Source organism: Pongo abelii, chromosome 2 (genome assembly GCF_028885655.2).
Source record: "Pongo abelii isolate AG06213 chromosome 2, NHGRI_mPonAbe1-v2.0_pri, whole genome shotgun sequence".
Lineage (NCBI taxonomy): Eukaryota > Metazoa > Chordata > Mammalia > Primates > Hominidae > Pongo > Pongo abelii.
Window position 1 is genome coordinate 85,196,595 of NC_085928.1, and position 21,582 is coordinate 85,218,176.

At 38.2% G+C, this 21,582-nt stretch overlaps 1 protein-coding gene across 2 annotated transcripts in view; it reads left to right on the forward strand.

Moving 5' to 3' along the window:
* The first annotated feature begins 586 nt into the window (after nt 1-586).
* The window catches only part of TMF1 (TATA element modulatory factor 1), a 33,824-nt gene continuing 12,828 nt past the window's right edge, over nt 587-21,582 (forward strand). Inside the window, exons 1-10 of one of the 2 annotated variants that reach the window (XM_024244531.3) lie at nt 587-2,241; nt 5,610-6,823; nt 9,571-9,674; nt 10,282-10,408; nt 11,247-11,352; nt 14,481-14,623; nt 15,164-15,330; nt 15,453-15,609; nt 19,067-19,159; nt 20,498-20,654. In XM_024244531.3, the coding sequence (XP_024100299.1) occupies nt 2,100-2,241; nt 5,610-6,823; nt 9,571-9,674; nt 10,282-10,408; nt 11,247-11,352; nt 14,481-14,623; nt 15,164-15,330; nt 15,453-15,609; nt 19,067-19,159; nt 20,498-20,654 (2,410 nt within the window). In that variant the 5' untranslated portion in view covers nt 587-2,099. The remainder of the gene's footprint in view (nt 2,242-5,609; nt 6,824-9,570; nt 9,675-10,281; nt 10,409-11,246; nt 11,353-14,480; nt 14,624-15,163; nt 15,331-15,452; nt 15,610-19,066; nt 19,160-20,497; nt 20,655-21,582) is intronic. The other variant, XM_024244532.3, reaches the window with a different exon arrangement.

The window sequence follows — 21,582 nt, forward strand, 5'->3', positions numbered from 1 at the left end:
AAGTAGGTGCTAGTATTTTAATATGAGAACATGTATGTGTTCTCATTCTTTGTTTTTGACTTAGATATGGCAGTTTTCTGTTCAAATGTTTTTTGGTTACTTATGTGTCACTGAATTAAGTTTTCAGTAATCTTTCTAGCTACATATTGACACATAAGTTTTATTGTAAAACCATACGGAATAAATTTGTAAGCTCTACCTGAAAAGTTACAGATGTAGCTTACAATTTTGAAAGTGAAGGAACTAAAATTTAGCACCATATAGGTGCTATAATAATTCTCAAAGTAGCATTGTAAGAAGGTGACTCTCTCCATCTGAGAGCTGAATAAATAGTTTTAGATGGTTTAGGTAGGTCATTTAGCCAAAGCTGTACAATTAGAAGTCTTGGAACTGTAATTGTACCGCTAATTTCAACCCGAATCTGACCCAAATCTCCTCTGCAGACTACTTAGCTGTTTGAAAGTACTTGAGTTACTTAGTACTACTTGTGTACACGACTAAATTGTTAGTTTTAACATGCAAATTTTTATTGTAGTTAGATAAAATTATTGGAAGATGATTATGACTTCTTAAGGGGTTCAATCTGATTTTTTAAAAGAAAAATAATTCTTTTTTGCGGAGTTCCTTGCAGTGGGGTAAAATATTCAAATATGGGAGGCAGGCATATAAGGTAAATAATCACAGCAGGGAGGGTGTAATAAGATGAGTGATAGGGGTCTGTGGCAAACTGGAGTGAGTGAAAATTATTTGGTGACCACTCTAGCTCACTATTCCCATGCTTGGTATTCATATTTTTCAAAAGCAGCTGGAAATCCACATTTTTGAATGAAATCTGGCTTTTAGATAGGATTTTGTCTTTAACTTGGGCCCAAACCAAATATAGCTGTAGACTGGATTAGGAAGGCCACCAATTTAAGGTATTTTCCCATGTCCAAATGTTTGAAGAGAAGGCACACAGAAAAGGTTATATTTTAAGTAATATGCACAGTGCACATTGTTAGGATAACAGCTTTAGTGCTTCCTAGGTGTCTTAGTCCATTTGGACTGCTGTAACAAATTGCCATAAACTGGGTGGCTTATAAGCAGCAGCAATTTGTTTCTTAACAGTTCTAGAGGCTGAGAAGTTCAAGATAAGGAGCCGGCAGATTTGGTGTCTGGTGAGGGCTGCTATTCTGGCTTAGAGTTGGTGCCTTCTTGCTGTGAGCTCCCTTGGGGCTCTCTTATAAGGGCACTAATCCCATTCCTGAGGGCTCCATCCTCATCATCTAATCGTCTCCTAAAGGCTCCCCTTAATACTGTCCCATTGGAGATTAGGTTTCAACATAGGAATTTGCGCAGGGGACACCGACAGACCACAGTATTAAGGGTATTTTGACTGCAGCAATGAGTTTACTACTATTTTGAGAGAGAGGTTGTGCCTTATGCACCATGTATTCCACGGGTTGGACACAGTGTTCATACGTGATCCTGTCTTTTAGGCAAGCCCAAACAAGTGTTTCTCCTTATAATACCAAGTTAATACAGAGTTTATTAAATATTTGAGACAAAGGGCTAAGAGAAGTGTGAGGCCCAAATTTCCCTTTGCAGTCATTGCTGGCAAGGTGCAAGCTTTTAGCACGTGAACTATTTTCCTGGAAAGCACACACATGAAAACTTGAATATTCCTTCCGGGGAAATCGACCTCTATTGGTAGCCATAGCTTCCCATTCGCTAAGAACGGCTGTAAGCACGAAATCGGTATCAATAGAAACCCTTCCGCGTTCCTCGGTAACTAACGGCAACCCTGCGCTCCCGGACGTGACGTCAACGTTCTTGTCTTCTGTTCTTCCGTCTGTCGACCGAACTCTGGGCTCGTAGATTTGGTTGCTGTGTACGTGGAAGAAGCAGGCGCATGCGCACACGGGCCCCTTCGTCTCAGCTGTGCGGGAACGGCCGAGGGTAACATCACAGGCTTGCGGGAGGCTGTCGGGGTCATGGCCACACGCTGACAGAAACAGCCGAGTGGAAAAGGGGAGCGAAGCCGTTCCTCTGCACCCTTCGCCAGGCCTGAGGCCTTCCCGCTTGGTGCTGCCGCCGCCACTGCCGGCTGAGGAGGGGCGATGAGTTGGTTCAACGCCTCCCAGCTCTCCAGCTTCGCTAAGCAGGCCCTGTCCCAGGCCCAGAAGTCCATTGACAGGGTTCTGGACATCCAGGAAGAGGAGCCGAGCATCTGGGCCGAGACCATTCCGTATGGAGAGCCGGGTAAGAGACAGAGGAGCGGGGTTGCTGGCTCCCGGAGGCTGCTGTTCTCTTGATGCAGGCAGGTTAAGTGGTGTAGAGAGGGGTCTTTCCTTGCTGAGAGAGTTTTCGGGAAGTAATTTCTCCCCGGCCCGTTCCCTAATGCTGCTTCAGCCTCCAAGTCGGTCTTTGCCGTTTTCCTGAGAGAAAACCCAACTCCAGGTTCCCCCTTGTCTTTGGTCCTGGGTGCGAGGCTTGTGGACTTCGATGACAGGGGACTTGGTTGGTTGGTCTTGCCCTCAAGCTCTCCCTCGACGCAGCTTCCAAGCACAACCTTCCCGAACCTGAACCTCGAATTGCTTCGCGTGTCGGGCACTATTGGGATCCAAGATCTGAAGTACGTAAATCATCAGGGAAGGGAAGAACAATCGCTAACATTCAGTGAACATTTCGCTCTTGGTAGCGCGTAATGTGGTTTTATGTTGTTGTTGAGACGGAGTCTCACTCCGTCGCCCAGGCTGGAGTGCAGTGGCGCGATCTCGGCTCACTGCAACCTCCGCCTCCCAGGTTCTAGCGATTCTCCTGCCCCAGCCTCCCGAGTAGCTGGGATTACAGGCGCCCACCACCACGCCCGGCTAATTTTTGTATTTTTAGTAGGTACGGAGTTTCACTATGTTGGCCAGGCTGGTCGAACTCCTGACTTAAGGCGATCCACCCGCCTCAGCCTCCTAAAGTGGTGGGATTACAGGCGCGGAGCCTGTAGTGTGCTTTTTTATGGCCTTCTCATCTTCAGAACAACTCCCAGAGAGAGCTTGGTTTATATCCGTGTTTTACATAAGAGGAAAATTAGGCCCAGAATGGCCAAGTAACTTGCTCTAGGTCACACGGCGGATGAGGATTAGAATGTGCCGGAGGTATTACCCGGGGAATGTGTGACCCAAGATTTCTGGATTGTATCACATTTTACTTCTGAATAGCCAGGGCCCTCTTTGCAGTTTCATTGAGCGTAATCTTTCAGGGATCTTCATTCAGTTGCTTTTGACTCTTAAGTCTAAGGAACAGTTCAGCATTTGATGTGTGGGGTAAAGATTTGCAGGTGTTGGGGGATGTGAACCTTTGTGTAAAAAAGGAAAAGAGATGTACTTGACTACTCCTTTCTGGTTTCTATTCTTAATTTTACATCATTGAAAAGTCAGGACCTAAATTTGAGGAACCTCAGTTTAAGATATTTTGGTCCATGTGTGTATGTCATGATCCTCTTTACTTTTTACAAGATGTCATATAACCTTGCTGGAGTAACTCTGTTTCTTCATATGTGCCCCAGTTAATTAGAATTACTAAACTTTAGATAAGATAGAATATAGGTTTTATATATAAGGATATTTGTTTTCGGAAAATGACCATAGTGTTCAGAATGGTATAATTTAGATGGATGCCAGATAACCCTGGGATTATATAAAGTATTCTCCGAGAGGCAAAATTAATTCCTGTCATCTTTTGAATGTATTTAAATTAATCAGACATAATCTTGGTTGTTCATTTGCATATTTAATTTTGATTTTCTCTGGTTTGGATATTGTGCAAATAGATGTGTAGAACTATGCCTCCAAACTGAAGTTTTCTACATACTTTTCATCCTAACTGCCTTTGAAGTCATATATATATTTACATATATATATATTTGGTTTTTTTTTTTGAGACACAGTCTCACTCTGTCATCCAGGCTGGAGTGCAGTGACGCCATCTCTGTTCACTGCAGATTCTGTCTCCTGGGCTCAAGTGATTCTCCTGCCTCAACCTCCCGAGTAGCTGGGATTACAGACTTGCGCCACCACTCCTGGCTAATTTTTGTAATTTTAGTAGAGACAGGGTTTTACCACGTTGGCCAGGCTAGTCTTGAACTCCTGACTTCAGGTGGTCCACCCGCCTCGGCCTCCCAAAGTGCTGAGATTACAAGCGTGAGCCACTGCGCCTGGCCTGAAGTCATATTAGAGGATAGATTCTACTATAAGGCTTGATAGTTTTTAGAAGCTTTTAGTTACTTGTGCTCTCTCCACCAACTTCTAATTGTGAATATTTTGTGAATATTTTGTTCAGCCACATTTTAATTTGAAAAAGAAAACATTTTTAAAGAAATGCTTTAAATACTTTAACGAATATACCATTTTTAAGATCCAGATTATGCCATTTTTAAAAATCAGGATTTTAGTAGTAGCTATTTGTATGACTGATATGATAATTACCTTTTTCCCCAAGAAAATAGTCATTTTCTTTGTAGTGCTTTTTTAAAAACCCTAGTGTCAACCACCTCTATGTCAAAGAGCAATAGTTCTTAAAAAAACACACATTTCTGAAATTTATAATGACCTTGTAATTTCTGACATAATTTAGAATTTGAGAACAAAACTTCCTCTTAGAGTGGGCTTGGAGAGTGGGATTTAGAGAATCAGCCTGTGATTAAGCGGATGAAAATGAATTTATCCTCTAGAACTTACCATTCCCATCAGTTTAATATGATCTTCGGGAAAGAACATTTGTCACCAATATCTTGGTTTGAGGCTTTTGTTGTTTTGTTTGTTTTCGAGACAGGTTCTCGATCTGTCACCCAGGCTGGAGTGCAGTGGTTCGATCATGGCTCACTGCAGCTTCCACCTCCTGGGCTCAGACGATCCTCCCACCTCAGCCTCCTGAGTAGCTGGGACCACATATGTGGGCCACCAGGCCCAGCTAATTAAAAAAATTTTTTTGTAGGGACAGGGGTCTCACTACGTTGCCCAGGCTTGTCTCGAACTCCTGGACTCAAATGACTCTTCTAGTGTTGGGATTATAGGTGTGAACCTCCATACCCACTAAGTTCAGTTTTTGAGTGTTGCCCTTTGTCTAGCTCATAACTATATTACTGATATTACAAGTAAAAATTAATATGAAACTGACTGAATAGGTAGGGTCATTTTTCTGTGACTGCACATGGCCCTACCTATTCAGTTAGTTCCATATTAGTTTATTTCATATTGATAAGTAAAGCCTGTTATTATGAGATGAATCATAGGTATCTTGGACTTACTGTGGGTTATAAAACATATACTGTTACTTCCTTAATTTGTTGTAGGGAGGAATAACATACTCGCATCTGGTAGTCCAGGCCAGGCCCAGTCTTTTGTCTGTGCTCCTCCTTCCTCTCAGGTGGACCCTCACCAGTTTTCTTCTTTAAGTCCCAGTATTAACTTGGAAACTACTTAATGATGTAGTAAGCAAGGAGTTTAGCAGGTGCAAATTACAGGTATTTCATAGGGTATTTTTTTCTAAATTTATATTTATACTGATTTATAATGATGATTGAAATATTAATGTAACATATGTGTTCTTTTTTAATATTTACTTTTTTGTCAAAGGAATAAGTTCCCCTGTCAGTGGAGGATGGGATACTTCAACCTGGGGGTTGAAATCAAACACTGAACCTCAGAGTCCACCAATAGCCTCTCCTAAAGCAATCACAAAGCCAGTTCGGAGGACTGTGGTCGATGAATCTGAAAATTTCTTCAGTGCCTTTCTCTCGCCAACTGATGTCCAGACCATTCAGAAGAGTCCAGTGGTATCAAAACCTCCAGCAAAATCACAACGACCAGAAGAAGAAGTGAAAAGCAGCTTACATGAATCCTTGCACATTGGACAGTCAAGAATTCCTGAAACAACTGAGTCACAAGTAAAAGACTCTTCTTTGTGTGTTTCAGGGGAAACTCTGGCAGCAGGTACTTCATCACCTAAAACTGAAGGCAAGCATGAAGAAACTGTTAATAAAGAATCGGATATGAAGGTGCCAACTGTAAGTTTGAAAGTATCTGAAAGTGTAATTGATGTGAAAACGACTACGGAAAGTATATCTAATATGTCTACACAGTCTCTCACAGCAGAAACAAAGGACATAGCTTTAGAACCTAAGGAACAAAAACATGAAGACAGGCAGAGCAATACACCTTCTCCTCCTGTTAGTACCTTTTCATCAGGTACTTCTACCACCAGTGATATTGAAGTTTTAGATCATGAAAGTGTAATAAGTGAGAGCTCAGCGAGCTCGAGACAAGAGACTACAGATTCAAAATCAAGTCTTCACTTGATGCAGACATCTTTTCAGCTTCTCTCTGCATCTGCTTGTCCTGAATATAATCGTTTAGATGATTTCCAAAAACTCACTGAGAGTTGCTGTTCATCTGATGCTTTTGAAAGAATAGACTCATTTAGTGTACAGTCATTAGATAGCCGGAGTGTAAGTGAAATCAATTCAGATGATGAATTGTCAGGCAAGGGATATGCTTTAGTGCCTATTATAGTTAATTCTTCAACTCCAAAGTCTAAAACAGTTGAATCTGCTGAAGGAAAATCTGAAGAAGTAAATGAAACATTAGTTATACCCACTGAGGAAGCAGAAATGGAAGAAAGTGGACGAAGTGCAACTCCTGTTAACTGTGAACAGCCTGATATCTTGGTTTCTTCTACACCAATAAATGAAGGACAGACTGTGTTAGACAAGGTGGCTGAGCAGTGTGAACCTGCTGAAAGTCAGCCAGAAGCACTTTCTGAGAAGGAAGATGTTTGCAAGGTAACTCTAGTAAGTGGAAGAGATTTTTAGATGTGCTTTTCGGAGATTAAATCATTTGTTTTAAAAAATGTTTTCATTGATGCGTAATAATTTATACAGATTTAAAAACACAGACATTTTGCCATTTCTGTGTAGCATTAAGTACCTTGAAGTTGAACAATTATTAATATAATTTGAAATTTCTCCAAGGCAATTATGGTAGAATAAGTTGATACTTCAATATAGTTAAGCATGAAAGTTTTCATTTTACATCTTTATTTTTGAGTCCTTATCACTTCAAAATTCTGTTATGCTTATTAGTATGTCAATTTGCAAAGGAATATTTTCTTACATTAACATGTATCTTCACCTCCTTTGCAGATAGATGTGCCAAAAAAACTAAATGTTTTGGTTTTTCTTGTATCAGAATTTGTTTTTGCATGTTTACATTATTTGTAGCAAATATTAAATGATAATTTAAGATTTTAATTATTGGTGCTTTTCTGTTATTAGTATTTTCATTCATATATAAGGAGTATATATCCTTATATTGCTTCAATTTGTTTTCTGCTTATGTTATTTTTGAAATCTATTGATAACTATATTTCACATGAACGAGAAAGAGAAATGTCTAAGGAACAAAAGCATTGCTTAGGAGTGACAGATTGCTTCTACCTAATACATGTGAAAGGAAAGTGATAAAAATTCTTTAAGTCCTAGTTTTGGTTTTTACTGTGATTTTTAGATATACAAATTGAGTTGGATCTGGTATCTTTTAATAGACTTCTGAGATGTAGGATGTCTTGAAGAAATGTCCTGTAAGTGCCATGTATTGAATTACTTAATTTTTTTAAAAAGTGCCAGATTCTGTTAATCAGGTTAAATATTCACAAACAAAATGCTGTGCAATAATATTTCAATTAGTAATAGCTATATACTGTAAGATATATAATAGGAGTTTGAATTCTTAGAAACCAGCACTAATTACTATCAGATGTTTTTGAATTTCAGTGTATTTAAGAAGGTAAGTGATTTCTAAGTTCATCTAAACCAAACTCAGGTAAGACTTTATTTTTTTGAGTCCAAAAAGGAACCCTTCCTACTCTTTTTATACTCAAGTTTATCACCATTTGAGCAGGACCTAAGGAATTAGACATTCCAAGCATTACTTTTGTTTAGCTTTATACTGATACATTATGGAGATTTAAAAATTCTTATGGGTTTTCTAAAATTACTTTTAGTGTGGATGGATGTATGTATGAATGAGACAGAGTCTCTCTCTATTGTCCAGGCTAGCGTGCAGTGGTGCGATCGCAGCTCACAGGGTCTCTCTCTGTTGCTCAGGCTGGTGTGCAGTGGTGCGATCATGGCTCACGGCAGCCTTGACCTCCTGGGCTCAAGCAGTCTTCCCACCTAATCCGCTCTAGTAGCTGGGACCATAGGCTCGCACCACGCCTGGCTATTTTTTTGATTTTTAGTAGAGATGAGGTCTCGCTATGCTGCCAGGCTGGTCTTGAACTCCTGGGCTCAAGCAGTCCTCCCATCTTGGCCTCCCAAAGTGCTGGGATTATAAGCATGAACCCGTGTCCAGCCCTACTTTTATTTTATTTTATTTATTTATTTTTTGAGACGGAGTCTCGCCCTGTCGCCCAGGCTAGTCTGCCTCCCAGGTTCAAGTGATTCTCCTGCCTCAGCCTCCCAAGTAGCTGGGACTACAGACGTGTGCTACCATGCCCGGCTAATTTTTGCATTTTTTGTACAGATGGGGTTTCACCATGTTGGTCAGGCTGGTCTTGAACTCCTGACCTCAAGTGATCTGCCCTCCTCAGCCTACCAAAGTGCTGGGATTACAGGCATGAGCCACCATGCCCGGCCTCTACTTTTATTTATTTATTTATTTATTTTTATTTTTTGAGATGGAGTTTTGCTCTTGTCACCCAGGCTGGAGTGCAAGATCATTGCATGATCTTGGCTCACTGCAACCTCCACCTCCTGGGTTCAAGTGATTCTCCAGCCTCAGCCTCCTTGAGTAGCTGGGATTACAGGTGCCTGCCACCATGCCCAGCTAATTTTTGTATTTTCAGTAGAGACTGGGTTTCGCCATGTTGGCCAGGCTGCTCTCAAATTCCTGACCTCAGGTGATCCACCCACCTCGGCCTCCCAAAGTGCTGGGATTACAGGCGTGAGCCACTGCTCCCGGCCTACTTTTATTTTTTAAATGCAATATATCATATTTTAAAAAGGGTATGTGTTTCGGGTAAAGAATAATACAGAAAACAGACCCTTGTGTATCCACAACCTAGCTAAGATATAGAGGCTTTAAATTTCCTCTTTGACCTCTTTTGATTGCATCCATCTCCCTTCTTCTTTTGGTGTATATGCACATTATTCCAGATTTTTGCTATTACCAGGAAGTTGCATTAAGTATTCTTATACATGTCGCCTAGTGCATTTATGCAAGAATTTTCTCCTCTAAGTTATACCTAAAAGTGAAATTTTCTATATCAAAGAGTATGTAGATCCCCAACTAGATATTGCCTAATTGTTTTCTCAAGTGGTTTCTCAGCTTAGACTCCCACTAGCTATTTGGTTGTACTTACTTTTACTCTCCTATCAGCTGCCTAAGAGTTCTTGTTCTGGATCTTCTGTGTTCCTAATACTGTTCTTGATTGTTTTTATGAGATAGAGCTATTTTCTTTGTTAGTGATACACCTGCATGTAAAAATGGTCTTTTTTAAAGCTAAGTGTTCTGACTTTTATGTATTCGCCTTATCCAGACAGTTGAATTTCTGAATGAAAAGCTGGAAAAAAGGGAAGCTCAGTTATTATCTCTTAGTAAGGAAAAAGCACTTCTAGAAGAAGCTTTTGATAACCTAAAAGAGTAAGTATTCTGCAAATGTGAATAATGTTACACATTTTCTGGAAGCCTGTATACTTTGTACATATTTAAGAATGTTTTTGAAATTAAAATGTTTTGTAATTTTATCATTATTGAAAGTTGTATAGCTTTCAATTATAAACCTAAAGATTACTTTTCTCTTCTAATTGTCTTTACCCTTTGCCATTGAAGAGAGTCATTTTGCAAAAACTGGAAAACTCTTTCCTTTCGTTTTTAGTCTTTTAGTATTAGAGATTTAAAACATGTATTTAAAGAAACACAGTTTTGCTATAAGGAGCTGATTGGGAAAATGTGACACAAGAAGATTCAGAATTGAAACATTGTATTTACTTTTCTCTTATTTTTGCATGTCAGATATTGGTGACGTTTTCTCTTTCTAACAGCTTTTCTTTGAGATGTTTTAAAATAAATTTAACAAGGGAAATTTCCTTTTTTTTTTTTTTTTTTTAAAGTTAATAGGCCTAAAACTGTTCTGTTTTAGTAAGATATATGTCAGAGAAAAGTTATCTTCCTTTTGAGAATTGAACTCATGTATACCTTTGGGATATATAAACACCATCCTCATTCTCAAATACTATTTTAAATTTAGTGAAATGTTCAGAGTGAAAGAAGAAAGCAGTAGCATTTCTTCCTTGAAAGATGAGTTTACTCAAAGAATTGCAGAAGCAGAAAAGAAAGTTCAACTAGCCTGCAAAGAGAGAGATGCTGCTAAAAAGGTAATTGAAATTTAAAGTAATATTAATTAAACTCTATAGAGACAGATTTTTGAGGAGTGCATTCATCATATTTTGATATTGGAAAAAAGAGAAGTAAGGTGAAAAGGATATCATCTATTAACATTTAAATTGTAGATTTTTGGCCAGGTGTGGTGGCTCATGCCTATAATCTCAGTACATTGGGAGGATGAAGTGGGTGGATCACTTGAGCCCAGGAGTTAGAGAGCAGCCTGGGTAACATGGTGAGACCCTGCCTCTACTAAAAAATACATAAAGTTAGCTGGTTATGCTGCTGTGCGCCTGTGGTCACAGCTACTCAGGAGGCCGAGGAGGGTGGATCGCTTGAGCCCAGGAGTTCAAGACCAGCCTGGGCAACATGGCGAGACCTCATCTCTACAAAAAATACAAAGATTAGCCGGCCATGGTGGTACATGCCTGTGGTCCCAACTACTCAGGAAGCTTAGGTTGGGAGGATCACCTGAGCCTGGGAGGTTGAGGCTGTGGTGAGTCGTGATTGTACCACTGCACTCCAGCCTGGGTAACAGAGTAAGACCCTGTCTCAAAAAATAAAAATAAAAATGAAAAGGAAAGTTAATTTATTCTCATTTATATTTTCATATTAACACTTGCTTGTATATCTGAATTTAGGTTTTGAATATCATTTTCAAAGTTGTTTTCTTAGTCTTAGTTAACCAAGGTAGTAGATTAACTGAACAAAACTTACAGATTCTTATGGCAAATGTGATTATGGACAGCTTCTTTGGATGGGGGAGAAATGAGAACTGTACTTAGAGTGAAAGTAATTCTTTACGGTATTCACAGATTTCTTTTTTATTAGGAAATCAAAAACATAAAAGAAGAACTTGCCACTAGATTAAATAGTAGTGAAACTGCAGACCTTTTGAAAGAGAAAGATGAGCAGATCCGAGGGTTAATGGAAGAAGGTGCGTATAGTATTTGGTTGACTATGAAAAATACTGTAAGAACAGGAAAAGTACTTGCCTCATAACTAGCTGATGCTTCCTAATTAAAAATACTGAAAGCAAGGAGGGTTTGGACGTAAACCATAGAAATAGGTGACAGTTTATGGAAGAATGAGGAGTAAGATATATTGAGACAGAGATATGTGTTTCTAGCTTTTGTTTTTTGGAAGTAAAAAGAAAAGTAAGTCCCTGTAAAATAGACAGAAATTTGTGCTGCCCTAAGAAAACTTTAAACAGGTCTTAAGAGCCTGTCATTTAAACCAAGACATTCAAAGTGTATAATTCTGGGATTTATGTAATATCTGAATACCTAGCTTGGGTACTGTATGATATTGTCTTTTTCTGGCATTTGATAGTGAATTTTTCATTGTATTAATTTTTAAATTATTAAGCACTTTTGTCTCTGAAAAGATTTAAAATAAACAGGGTTGGCTGAGTGCGGTGGCTTATGACTGTAATCTCAGCACTTTGGGAGGCAGAGGTGGGTGGATCATTTAAGGTCAGGAGTTCGAGACCAGCCTGGCCAACATGGTGAAACCCCGTCTCTACTAAAAATATAAAAATTAGCTGGGTGGTGGTGGTGCGTGCCTCTAATCCCAGCTACTCAGGAGGCTGAGGCAGGAGGATTGCTTGAGCCTGGGAGGTGGAGGTTGCAGTGAGCCAAGATCACGCCACTGTACTCCAGCCTGGGCGACAGAGTGAGACTTTGTCTCAAAAAAAAAATAAATAAATAAATAAATAAAATAAAATTAATAGCATTACAGAAATTAAAGATCTATTCATGAAATAAATCATTACAAATGGATACTGAATTAATTTCTTCATGTAATATCCTGGGAGAGAGGAGGTTTTGGAAGAGGTGGTCAAGTGAATCTCTCTTTTTATTTCTCTTGTTAATTAAAGTTTTTGTAGTTATAAGAGTAGTACTTGCTACTTGTAGAAAGTTTTGAAGTTATAGGAAAGTATATGAGTAAAGAGGAAAAGCAGATTATAATCCAATATTATAAGGAACTATTAATTTTTTCTAGTTTGAATGTATTTTTTTAATGCATTTTTAAACATAGTTAAGATCATATATTTAATTTCCAATCTTCCTTCTCTTACATCTCTCTATGCCATTAGATGCTTTTTATCATTATTGGTGGCTGTATCAAAGTCCATTATAAGGGTATAACATAATATGTTTTACTGTTTCTAATGTTGTACATTTATTTTTATAATGTTAATATTACATTTAGTGGTAGGATGAATGTTTTTGTGCTTAAATCATTGAACTTAAGTGAATTTCCAGAGAAAGTGTAGCGTTTGAGAACAGATGGAAGCAGTCATTTCATTTGAAGGTTAGCTTTACCCAACTTTTTCATTTATTCAACTAATATTTATTGAACAGTTCGTATGTCAGATATTATGTTTGATACAATAATAAATATGACACTCTGTCCTTTAGGGGCTTAGTTTAGTGAGAGGGAAATATAGGAACACATAATTATAAAACACAATTCTAAGCACTAAAATAGAAAAATGAAGGAACTATTGTGTTATAATTATTTTCTCAAGATGTCTTGAAGTCATTAACTGCCTTGCCTTACAATATCAGAGACTGAGGGGAAGGCTAACTGCATGATTTTCTTATTTTAAAAGAATTATTTGAAATATTAATATCAAATGTTACTATTTTGTAATTTAGTAATTTTGTCAGAGAATGAACTGATGTCTTATTTTGCTTAATGAACCTTTTTACAGAGAAAATAGAGCAATTTCACATGGGAGTATTTTATATTCACAGAGTATTTACATTTCACAAAAGGGTATTACATATTGTTTCCGTGTGCCCCAGAAAATTTTTTTTTTTTTTTTTTGAAACAGAGTCTCACTGGGTTGCCCAGGCTGGAGTACAGTGGTATGATCCCAGCTCACTGCAACCTCCACCTCCCAGGTTCAAGTGATTCTCCTGCCTCAGCCTCCCGAATAGCTGAGAATATAGGTACCCGCCACCACGCCTAGCTAGTTTTTGTATTTTTAGTAGAGATGGGGTTTCACCATGTTGGCCAGGTTGGTCTTGAACTCCTGACCTCTGGTGATCCGTCTGCTTCCCAAAAGTGCTGGGATTACAGGCATGAGCCACTGCACCCAGCCAGTATTTTTAAAACTTAAAGCTAAAGAGCTGTAAAACTCAAAGCTGAAAGCACACTACAATGAATACCTGATTACTTCATCACCTAGATTCATCAGGTGTTAACATCTTGCCACACCTCTTCCATATCTTTCTGCACATACATACACTACCCTTTTGTCAACTCATTTGAAAGGAGGTTACAAATACCATAACGTTCTGCTCCTAAATGCTTCAGTCTACATCTCCCAAGGGCAAGTACATTTTCCTTGACAGGTACATCATAGTCAAACCTAAGAAATCAGCATTAATTCAGAAGTGTAATCCGGCATATATTTTAATATTTATCCTAGTTGTCTCTAAAAGTATCTGTTATAGTTGATCATTTGTTCTGCCCCAGGATCCAAAATTTGCCGACTGCATTTGGTCGTTATGTCCTTTTAGTCTTCCATCAATCTAGGACAGTTCTCTCTTCTTTATGTCTTTGAGGACTCTGTAGAGTCCAGGGCAGTTGTCCCACAGGATGTCCCACCCATGTTTGGGAATTTGTTACTTTCTTCATGATTAGATTTAGATTAGATTTAGTTCAGATTTCTAGTAGGAAATATCTAGGTGATATTGAACACCTACATCACATCAGCAGGCACATATTGTCAGGCTGTACTACAATTGGTGATGCCAAAACTGAATGCTTAGTTAAGGAGTTGACTGCCAGATTTTTCTCTTTAAAATTAGTAGGTGATATAGGAGAGTGATTCTTTAAGACCGTGTCAATATCCAGTTTCCCAACAACCTTTTACCCAATAATTTTAACATTCATTGATGATTCCTGTCCAAATTAGTTGTAACATTGTGGGTTACAAAATTGTGATTTAAAAAAATTCTATTCTTTTATGTTACTGATTAGATAAAACATTCTATTGAGATTTTTAGGGAATAGTTATCATTTGAGTTTATACTTTTTTACCATCACCAGGAGAAAAACTTTCAAAACAGCAGCTGCATAATTCTAACATCATCAAGAAATTAAGAGCTAAAGACAAGGAGAATGAAAATATGGTTGCAAAGCTGAACAAAAAAGTTAAAGAGCTAGAAGAGGAGTTGCAGCATTTGAAACAGGTGAATAGTAATCATAATTCTCTACATATATATTGTTATTACTTCCTGTATGAACAGTTGGCCATGGTTATGGAGCATTTGAAAAGATTTAATGGGGTATATCATGTAAGAAGGATTTTTCAAACAATAGATAAATGATAAGATTTTTCAGCCGAGTGGGGTGGCTCACGTCTGTAATCCCAGCACTTTCGGAGGCTGCGACAGGCAGATCACTTGAGGCCAGGAGTTCGAGACCAGCCCGGCCAACAAGGCGAAACCCTGTCTCTGCTAAAAATATTGCACCAACCTAATACAAAAATTAGCCGGGCGTGGTAGTGCACACCTGTAGTCCCAGCTACTTGGGAGGCTGAGGCACGAAAATTGCCTGAAGCTGGGAGGCAGAGGTTGCAGTGAGCCAGAACATTCCACCCTGGGCAATAGAGAGAGACTTTGTCTCAAAAAAATAAATATTTTTCTCCATATTATAGATTCCTGGAATACAGTTATTTACCATGGTATTATTTCTTGAAAAATACTTTTGTGTGTTTTTATAACATATAGGTCCTTGATGGCAAAGAAGAGGTTGAGAAACAACATAGAGAAAATATTAAAAAACTAAATTCCGTGGTAGAATGCCAAGAGAAAGATCTTGGCTGTCTTCAGGTAGACATGGATGAACTTGAAGAAAAGAACCGAAGTATTCAGGCTGCCCTGGATAGTGCATACAAGTAAGAAAATGAACAAATATGCAACCCATTTAGAATGAATTATCAGAGTAGGATGTTGAAGAAATACTTTTTCTATTATCTGATCACTGGCAACATTTATAAACTCAATCTAATTTTTTAAGAGAACTTACTGATCTTCACAAAGCCAATGCTGCAAAGGATAGTGAGGCACAGGAAGCTGCTCTGAGCCGTGAAATGAAAGCTAAAGAAGAACTTTCTGCAGCATTAGAGAAGGCCCAAGAAGAAGCCCGTCAGCAGCAAGAAACATTAGCCATTCAAGTAAGCAATGGATGATGAATTAGAGTAGTTTTAAAAATATTTGTTTATGCTTCTACAAATTAAACAATTAGCTGGTTTGAATCAAACTTAATGTAGTGGTACATGTGTTAGATTTCAGAGTACTGGATTCTGCTGAATTTAACCAGTTGTGTTTTTTAAAACTGTTAAAGTAATGCTTACGTGATACCAGTATTGTTTAATTTTTTTGAGTTTTAGACCCATTTGAGAGTATTATAAAAGCTAGGAACCCTCTTACAAGAGAAGAGCAAAAATGCACATACATATTGCATATAATTTTGAGAGAATCCATTTAACTCCTGAGCTCATTCATAACATCTGTGGGAGTCCAAGGACCTCAGATGAAGTAGGAAAAACAAAATTTGTGAGGCTTTGTCTTATAAAATCATCAGTTGATGGGCATATGGGTTATTTATACTTTGTGGTTATTATCAATAATGCTGCTTTAAATATCCATGCACAAATTTTTGTGTGAACATATATTTTAAATTCTCCTAGATATATATCCTTAGGTCATATGGTAACTCTATATATTTAACTTTTTGAGGAACTGGCAAAATTTTCCACAGTGGCTGCATTACTTTACATTCCCACCAGCAATAGGTGAGGGTTTCAGTTTCTCCACATCCTTGTCAACATTTATTATGTCTGTTTTTAAAAGTATAGCCTTTTTAGTGTGTGTGAAGTGGTAACTGAGTATGGTGTTGATTTGCATTTTTTTTTTTCAATTTATTTATTTTTTTTTGAGATGGAGTCTCACTCTTGCCAGACTGGAGCGCAGTGGCACGATCTCAGCTCACTGCAACCTCCGCCTCCCGGATTCAAGCGATTCTCCTGCCTTAGCCTCCTGAGTAGCTGGGACTACAGGCAGGTGCTACTATGCCTGGCTAATTTTCTTTTTTTGTGAGACGGAGTTTCGCTCTTGTTGCCCAGGCTGGAGTGCAATGGTGCAATCTCGGCTCATTGCAACCTCCACCTCCCAGGTGCAAGCGATTCTCCTGCTTCAGCCTCCCGAGTAGCTGGGATTACAGGTGCCCGCCACCATGCCTGGCTAATTTTTTGTTTTTTTTAGTAGAGACGAGGTTTCACCATGTTGGCCAGGCTGGTGTCGAACTCCTGACCTCTGGTGATACGCCTGCCTTTGCCTCCCAAAGTGCTTGGATTACAGGCGTGAGCCACCGTGCCCTGCCACCTGGCTAATTTTTTTTTGTATTTTTGGTAGAGACGGGGTTTCATCGTGTTAGCCAGGATGGTCTTAGTCGCCTGACCTCGTGATCCGCCTGCCTTGGCCTCCCAAAGTGCTGGGATTACAGACGTGAGCCACTACGCCCGGCTGATTTGCATTCTCTTAATGACTAATGATGTTGGATGTCTTTTCATTTGCTTATTGGCCATTTATATATCTTCTTGGGAGAAATTTAATAAAATATTCAAATCCTTTACACATTTTTAAATTGGGCTGTTTGTCTTTTTATTGTTATTATGAGTTCTTTGTATAATCTGCATACTAGACCTTTATCAGATATAGGATTTGTCAATATTTTCTGCCTTTCTGTGGGTAGTCTTTCTTTTTCTTGATAGTGTCCTTTGATGCCAAAGTTTTTAATTTTAACAAAGTCTAGCTTATCTGTGTTTTCTTTTGTTATTTGTGCTTTTGGCATCATATTTAAGAAACCATTGCTTAATCCAAGTTTATGCAGATTTTCATCAGTTTTCTTCTAAGAGTTTTGTAGTCTTAGCTCTCACATTTAGGTCTTTTGCATGTGGATATCCAGTTGTTGCTGGACCAGTTGTTGAGAAAACTATTTTTATTGACTCCTATGCCCTTCTGATGTAATTTTAAATTTTGTATATGTAAAACATTTACATGATTCCAAAGTGAGAGCAAAATCTATTCAGACATTTACTTCCAATTTAGCTGCTCCCCATTTCCTCTCTTTGCCTGTAGATAACCATTTTATTAGAGTTTGGCTTATCTTTTCAGTGTTTCTATTGGCAAAATGCAAGAAAATATATGTATCTATATATTTACATGTTCTGCATACATACACATTCACTTATACACCTATTTCTATCTCCTACATCCTTTTTACATAAATGACAGTTTATTATTCACACTGTTTTATAACTTGTTTTATTTTCTTAGTAAAATATCCTGATGATCACTCTAGTAAAACATAGAGGTTTTTAAAAAATATCTTTTTACAGTTTTATAATACTTCATTAGGTGAAGGATTTTCAGCTCTTTCTTATTGATGGATTATATACCTATTTCTATCTCCTACATCCTTTTTACATAAATGATAGTTTATTATTTATACTGTTTTATAACTTGTTTTATTTACTTAGTAAAATATCCTGATGATCACTCTAGTAAAACAGAGGTTCTTAAAAAATATCTCTTTACAGTTTTATAATACTTTATTAGGTGAAGTATTTTCAGCTATTTCTTATTGATGGATATTTGGGTTATTTTCAGTATTATGCTATTATAAGTCATGCCATGGTCCATATATCCTTTGTGTTTCTGCTACTGTATTACTGGGATAGATAAAATATCAGTAATTTAAATTTAAAATACATTATAATAATAATAATACAGAAAAATTGGGGGAATGGGAGATAGAGCATATATGAGTTACCATGCATAAATCCATCACTTTTTACAAGTACTGTCAGTTTTATGTATTACTGTTTTATTCTGTTTCCATATATGTATTTTTCATAATTGATGTCTTACATATTATTTTATAGTTTTTCCATTTAATAGTATATTAGAAATTTTTTTACATGTTTTATACATTTATTGTAATTTTTAATGGTTATATTCATGTTGTATCAACTTTTGCAAATATAGATTACTAGTGATGGAGATTTAGAATATTTCCAGTTTTGTTTTTGCTAGCTTATTTAATACTGTAGGGAATATCCCTGTGTATTTACATATCTGCTTTCTTAGAGTAAATTCCCAAGACTAGGATGGCCAGGTGAAAGGATGTGGGAAGTTTGATGATTCTTTAAACATATTATAATGTTTTCCAAAAAGGCTATGGTAGTTTATAATGTATGCTCCTGCATATGAGTGGAGCCCCTAGCTTTTATAATCCATATAGCACCTATCACTTTCTGTCTGATGTGGCAAATATTTATGGATGCATTGTCTTTTCTCCAATATTGTATGGTAATGGCTGTGCCTTATACATATTTGTTTGTGTTTCTTTGCCTTAACAGAGTGCTTTTCTAAGTAAACATTGAATATACATACAGTTTTGGAATTGCTTGATGAGTGAGAGATGTGATAATCATATGTAAAAGTTCATTGGAGAGTATGAAATAGTATACATGAACAATGTCGACACAACACAAAATGTGTAGTTAGCAGGAAGTTATAGATAATACCGTACCATTGTTTGTGAATGTATTGTTTCTCCTCCTACAGGTGGGGGACCTTAGGCTTGCATTGCAGCGTACAGAACAAGCAGCTGCCAGAAAGGAGGATTATTTACGCCATGAGATCGGTGAACTTCAGCAGGTACTGTCACAGTTTTCCGAAACACAAATCCAAGAAGTATGTGTTTTTGTAAAAATAAAAGAATTCCTCAGTGGGATAATGTTCATGGAATTGAGAGGATTACTGTCACACTTAGCATTTGCTGAATTTTTGTGGCTCGTGTGAATAAATCAGAATGGGCAACTTAAAAATTATACAAGGAAATTCCTTATTTTGTTTTATAGAAAATAATGTTATGATAGATTTGTTATATGTATTCAGTATTGCTTTTCCATTTGTAATGGCTTATTAGTGATTGTCAGTCTTTGATTACTGTGGGACAGGTAATAGTTCCCGGTTTCTATGCTTCTGTTAATTTTCAGTCATTTATAACACGCAGAGGAAAAGGGAGAGGAAATACAATTTAGATTGATTTTTCTGTTTTTATAAATAGTTAGAAATATTTGGATGAGGAGGCAACTACTAAGAGGTTTGGATGAACTCTTTTTTTAACCTTCAGGTAATTGAAGACTATCTTAGAAACGCTTTTTAAAGAAGCACTTATTTATTTATTTATTTAATTTCTTAATTTTGAGACACAGTCTTGCTCTGTTGCCCAGGCTGGAGTGCAGTGGCACAATCTTGGCTCGCTGCACCCTCTGCCTCCTGGGTTCAAGCAATTCTCCTGCCTCAGCCTCCCGAGTAGCTGGGATTACAGGCGTGCACCATCATGCCCAGCTAATTTTTGTATTTTTAGTACAGATGAGGTTTCACCATGTTGGCCAGGCTGGTCTTGAACTCCTGACCTCAGGTGATCCGCCCACCTCAGCCTCCTAAAGTGTTGGGATTACAGGCATGAGCCACCATGCCTGGCCAAAGAAGCACTTATTTAGATACTGTATTACACAATCTAACTCTATTGGAAGGATTGAACAGTTAGAAAAATAATTAAGGGCTGGGCATGGTGGCTCATGCCTATAATCCCAATGCTTTGGGAGGCTGAGGCAGTCAGATTTCCTGAGCTCAGGAGTTCGAGACCAGCCTGAGCAACATGATGAAACCTCGTCTCTATAAAAAAATACAAAAATTAGCCAGGTGTGGTGGCGTGTACCTGTAGTCCCAGCTACTTTGGAGGCTGAGGTGGGAGGATCGCTTGAGCCTAGGAGGTTGAGGCTACAGTAAGCCACGATTGTGCCACTGCACTCCAGCCTGGGTGACAGAGTGGGACCTCATTTCTAAAATTAATAATAATAATTAAAAAGCAAATTATTTTCTCTTGGAAAAATAATTTTCCAGGAACCTCTCAAAGTTTAGGTTTGCTAGTGTTTTTAATGTTTTTATTGCTGTCATTGGTAATGACTTAAGAATTTCGTGATTCAGAGGCTCCAGGAAGCAGAGAATCGAAACCAGGAACTGAGTCAAAGTGTTTCATCAACAACAAGACCATTGCTTCGACAAATAGAAAATTTGCAAGCAACCCTGGGATCCCAGACATCGTCGTGGGAGAAATTAGAGAAGAATCTTTCTGATAGGCTTGGTAACTGCTTTAGTTTTTATGCTCGATGCAGAAGCTCTTCCATCTTGTTTATAGAATTAGAATAATGGTATGAAATTGAAATTCATTTGATCTGATAGTTACATTTTGTGTCTAATACATAGATTTTTGCATTTTCTCTTTTTCTACATGTATTTTTAATACCTTTATTATGTCTCTTTCAAACCATTTTTTCCCGTTACACAATGGTATCAGATACTGGCTAAAGTACTTCCATGTCATTCTTTCATTCAGTTGTTTTTTTTTTTTTTTTTTTTTTGAGTTGGAGTCTCACTCTGTCACTCAGGCTGGAGTGCAGTGGCGCGATCTTGGCTCACTGCAAGCTCCGCCTCCCAGGTTCACACAATTCTTCTGCCTCAGCCTCCTGATTAGCTGGGATTACAGGCGTCTGCCACCATGCCTGGCTAATTTTTTGTATTTTTAGTAGAGTGTTGCACTCGATTTTTTTTCTTGTCCATTGCTAAATCTGACCCCTTTGTAGCTTGTCTGCAGTAGTGTAGGAGGTAGAGATCAGATATGATTCTCATCACTGGTAGAATTCCAAGAGCGAAAATAGGTCTAAGGGGAGTCCAGATCGACCTTAGAAGAGAGATACTAGGGAGTCTTAAGATTCCATATTCTGCCAGGGTGCGGTGGCTCACACCTGTAATCCCAGCACTTTGGGAGGCCGAGGCGGGTGGATCACTTGAGGCTAGGAGTTCAAGATCAGCCTGGCCAACATGATGAGACCCCCGTCTCTACCAAAAATACAAAAATTAGCTGGGTGTCATGGTGCACGCCTGTAATCCCAGCTATTTGGGAGGCTGAGGCAAAGAATCACTTGAGCCTGGGAAGCAGAGGCTGCAGTGAGCTGAGACTGCGCCACAGCACTCCAGCCTGGGTGACAGAGCGAGACTCCATCTCAAAAAAA